Here is a 5,397-nt window from a genome sequence, read left to right on the forward strand (position 1 = left end):
CCCTGTGACCACACAGCTGCCTGAATTTTTCAGGTGGGAGGGGGGCATGTCCCCGGACCACCCTAGCACCGCGTGCCTTTGGCACGCCTTCACTCAAATATCAACCCCCCCCCCCGTCTCCTGAAAGCTATATCTGCCTCTGAGTAGCAATAAAAAATGATAAATCAATGATTTTGTTTAACCAGTGCACATATTATAATTTAACATCAAATACCATTATTCGATATAAAATACAACCCAGGAGAAATTCATGCATTATAATATATCAGCCTTTCTTAGGTTTGGCCATCACTTTGAAGTTTCCTTATTTTGTGTGAAAATGTGTTGACCACACTCGAACGTCCCATTGTAATTGCATAAAAGCAAAACGTTATAAAAATATTTCAGAAACAATCTATTTAAATGTGAGAATCAATTCATACAATCACTCCAGTCCCCTATAAAATATTTCAACAACTGGTTGTTCCCTATGAAGTGGCACATCAATATAAGAGTACTCCTGATAATAAATATATGTGTGTGTGTGCGCATGTATATATGTGTTCGTGTATTTACACATGTACGTATGCACATGTAACATTATATATGTATATATATATATATATATATATATATATCCTGCATTACTATTGATGCTTTTTGTACAAATCCCCTCTAACTCTGTTCAAAATGAACATGTGGTACACAATACTCCTGCTTCTGTTGTTATTTGTATAAGTTGTATACGTCACATTCCAAAGAAACGCACCGACCCATAACGTGAGCAGGGTAAGCAGAATGCATTTAGTTTTACCAACCATGAATGATTCTAGGGAAGAATATTGTGTGCTGTCACAGGAGGAGACGAAAGGTTTCATCTCCTAGGCTGTAAATAATTATAATTGAACATCCCTTTTCGAACCGCAGCTCCTGTACCATGTCTATAACCTGTGTAATGTTTTTCCTGTAGCGTGAGTGCCTGTAAATAGACAACAATAATTCATTGGCTATTTCGCTTGAACGTGCACATATAGGAATTATAAATAAATCCGATGAAACAAAGAACGCCCAAATGTCTACAGTAGCAAACAGAACCTACTAAAAAGAGATATGCAGTAAACTCTCGAGTATACAGCACCTTTGGGTAATGGGGGCACGAGGGTTCGCTTGACAGAAAATTTTGCTATGTAGAGAAGCTATTTCTATATGGTGGAGTAAATACAAAGTACAAGCATGAACGTAATACTTTTTTAATCCAGATATTGTAGTTATTGGAGTTAGAGATGCAGTAATGTGTCATGCAGCATAATTCACTTAAAATTTACTTTAATTTTCAATTACATGTACTTCATTTAATTGAAAACTATAGTGTAAATTTAGTCTAAACATTCTCTGCACTACCTGCTGCGGTCCTACTGCTGTCAGAAAGAAAGTTCCCTTGAATATAGTGTGGGATAATTGAGAGTCTATAGCAATATTTATATGCATTGTGAAAAAAGAGAGTATTTACACCTTGATGATCATTTTCAATGTTTAGGACTGACTGTAAACCCAAACAGACATACAACAAGAGAATGCACTCTCTCAGTTCTGGATGCTATTGTCAGCAATATCAAATAACAACTTCATTAAGTATACATACGTAGGAGTACTTACATGGTCTATATAATCTTATAGCATCTATGACTATATACTTACATATATATTAATATATACCCTTATAGTATCTATTAAGTCTATATATTGTATAGATATACACATGATGTGTGAGACGAAGGAGATGGTATATGGAATATAGAAGTAAAATGGCATATGGAAGTAAAATATGGTATGAAATAACTACAGAACACAACGACAAACATCAACAACAACAATCAGCTGAGCAAGATTAACGCACCTGTCCGTTACTTCACTGACACTGAGCCGAAACGTCTCCTCATTCTCCATCTGAAAGAGTAGCATACTTGTCTAGTAACATACAATCATGACATCATATAGGAACACTCACCTTCCTGTAAATATAATGCATAATACCGTCACGTTTTTCTGACTAGTCACGAGTGTCCTTGGGTTCCAGCATGAATCACTTCTGCCATATATAGTATATGGTAAAACATTGGAAATGAATGTTCGATTAAATAACTAATCCAAATGCAATAAGCATTTATTCATATGCTGTATTCATGGAGGAGTTTTTATATATCAGAAACAGTTCCAGCAATGGGTAAATGAAAGGTGGGGAAAAACCAGCATCAGTAAGGGGGTGTATGTAGAGGAGAGCTGTAAAGCTTCCCCAGCCGGGTACCAGCAGCAGTACATGTCAGCACTTCAGAGGGTAATTATTCAACCTCTAACGAGCGCAAATTTTGTATAAAACAAAATGGAGGTTTGAAATTCCCATATACCTATTTAAGTTCCAAAGGGGGAGGAGGACCCTGCCAGCCCCTTCCATATCAATACGTATATTAAAATGGCTCACATCTACATAAGCTGCAATTGTCTTCACTACAGCTCCAGGTAGTTCAGTAGCCAACACTTCAACAGTCATTTTGGTTGACAAATGCTCCAGAGTAGGACTGATGTTAGTCGATATCTGAAATGTCAAAAGTACGATAGAGCCAGGTATAAAATAGTAGAGATACACCTCATTGCCAATCATGTATGCAAACAACAACAAAAATAATAAACAATGGCAGGTCGATCTGAGATACTGCTTACACGAAAGTATTAACATATTTTGGCAGACGTGTGAAAACGAGACGGAGAGCAGTAATTAAATCACACACCTCATGATGCTCCCAATTAGAGTTCACCAATTCAAAATTATGAATGAAATGTTCTGTCTACCTGTCTCTCATACAGCCGTTTCTGGTTGATGGGAATCCTGTCAGTGCTTAAGAAGCGAGTGTTGTAAGATACAGCTTGTCCACTTGAAGTTTTTGGCACATCACTGTGATCACATGAGCTAAAACGGCAAGATAAAACACGTGCTGCTGAGCAACAGTGCTTGTCTGAGGTCTGTGATGGAGGGAATGTTGGATTAGGCAATTGAGAACAGGAAGCAATGGGTGGTTGGTATTTGATATCGAACATAGCCATGTTTTACTATTTCTGTACATTTAAAAATGACAATGAAAATTGATGCTAGATGGCGGATGCAACTGTAAGATAGAGCTCATATGGCAATGCCTATCATTTGTAATGATGATTTTGTAATAGCTTTAGATTTTGCAATTTTATTCTAATCTGGTCGAGTTAAATGCGCAACAAAGCAGGAAATTCGGTATTGATCACGATGCAAAAAGTGGCTATGGATTTGCTTATTACTGGTACTGTAAAATGGTATATGTTAGCACGAAACAAAAAATCGCTTTTTCACTTGGTCTTCTAAAAGTGTCAGAAACATAGACTTTGATCTGTGACCTGGATTTTTTCAAAGGTGGTGATTCTCATCATGACTGTATAGTGAATGTTGAGTGCATAGGTCAAGTCATGTACATTTGTACCGTAATTCCGCAACTATTTAATGCTGATCCCATGCCTTAGCTTAAAGGGGCATATTCACCCTTCCCTTACTACTCTTGACCTTTGACCCTTGACCCAAATTTCACCTCCCAATAGTCCAAAATATCAACACTGTACATCAAGCCCTTGCTTTATGGACGCTTTTGTCATTATACAAGATGCATCTGTGTCAGATAAACTAAAAAATTAAGCTACAAGCTGCAAATATACAGACCAAAACAGGATTGGTTAAATAGAATATCTATGTGGAATCAGGGGTGTATAAAAACAAAAAAATTGAGAAACCTGTAGTGTGCATTACATCATTTGATATAATTCACCGATAGAGAGAACAGAATGAAGAGCTATCCACAACCACTAGAACCACCAGTCATGTGATATAGTAGCAACCAATGACAGCCCAGTTTTCTAATTAGTTATCTGTTATAGCATTCTGCTCTAGGAGATGGTTTGTACGCATCATTAATTGAACAATAAATTTTTTATCTATCTGGTTAACTCTCTGTTTACACAATCAATCATATGTTACAGTACCTAAGCTGCTTGCTGACTGAGGTCTTAGGCTGCATCATCTCCACCAACTCTGCCAACGTCATTTTCCTGTCAACCATTCTTCCATTCTCAAATGTCCTGACCTGAAACAGAATTACAACATCGTCAACACAATATGGAGTTCATGAAACAGCGTTTCTGACATAGTCATTAGTAAGCATGAGTCACTTCACTACTTCAAGCCTAACATAACTTTCTAAATCATAAAAATCTCAAATTTACGCACTAACGTTTTGTTACCCTGTCTCATTAGCTTTTGTAGTGTTGCAAAACCACAGTTCAATAATGTAACATAGAGACATAGATTGCTAGGAAAATAAAAGTGGAAATAAAATAATGAAGAAGGATATCACGTGAGTGATAACAACGTCCGTGGCGAGATGTTATTGTTCATGGCATAATTCTCCCGTTTGCGATTTCTAATAGAGGCGACAACAGTAAATAGTCATTAGCAATCATAATAAGAGAAATAAACCAGGAAAGCTGGCGACCGGCCAGGACAAAGAGTGTTTCACAATCAATTGCCAAATTTCGAAGGGTCGCTAGTTGATTAAGGTATAGCGCCTCCGCTTGGGCGAGAGCGAAGGGGACCCCCGTGCATGGGTCAGAGAGAGAGAGAGAGGACTTCCATATACATGGTGGTGATGAAAAGATCCGGGGGTGGAGACGTCTGATTCTACTTTTAACGGGCGTCGGGCAGTCTTAGTTTTGGTCGACTCTGCAGGTTGCGCGTATATATGTCGTAACTAATATCGAATAAACCTAGCTGCCTACATTGTACACGACGCCATCAACCATCATGGCCAGTCACAAACCCCCCCCTACACTTTAGTTGCGGGACCTGAACTGTAATAAAATAATTATGTACTGTACAGTAATGAGTCTTACCTTTAGTTCATTTTCGACATCCTTGAGTACGACAAGGTGGGGAATCCCTGAGGTTCGGCAGTGTTCCTGTACCTCCTCCAGATTCTGTACTTTATCGTACTGGATGTCTGCGTTCAACCCTGCAGCCCACAAGTCCCTTGCTAGTGAAACCTTCTCCCGGAGCAATGGTCTGTGACCCACCGACACGATCAGGATGTCATACGCCCGATCTGGGATGAACTATGAATAAAAATTAAGCAATGTCGTCGTGATAACATGCTCAAAACGTTTAAGAAACATGCATAGGATGGACCGGGTATTTAGTGAGGGGTAGGCGTGGGTGATGTACAGGAGAAAATAGGTTAGTGAATATAGTCACTACAGGTGGGTGAAGTGTGGGTGTAGGGGGTGGGTGATACAGGAGAAAATAGGTTAGTGAATATAGTCACTACAGGTGGGTGAAGTGTGGGTGTA

General features: G+C 38.7%; 1 protein-coding gene across 1 annotated transcript; it reads right to left on the reverse strand.

The window, feature by feature from the left end:
• Nucleotides 1-377: 377 nt before the first annotated feature.
• Nucleotides 378-5,163, reverse strand: LOC106812559 (eukaryotic translation initiation factor 2-alpha kinase 4-like; the record flags this gene model as incomplete). The annotated part of the gene is made up of 6 exons (XM_014816458.1): nt 378-958; nt 1,877-1,926; nt 2,459-2,572; nt 2,827-2,944; nt 4,039-4,139; nt 4,945-5,163. Coding segments are annotated over 6 exons (729 nt in total), but the record flags the coding sequence as incomplete, so codon positions are not given.
• Between the last annotated feature and the right edge of the window lie 234 nt (nt 5,164-5,397).

Source organism: Priapulus caudatus, unplaced genomic scaffold (assembly GCF_000485595.1).
Source record: "Priapulus caudatus unplaced genomic scaffold, Priapulus_caudatus-5.0.1 Scaffold661, whole genome shotgun sequence".
Classification (NCBI taxonomy): Eukaryota; Metazoa; Priapulida; class Priapulimorpha; order Priapulimorphida; family Priapulidae; genus Priapulus; species Priapulus caudatus.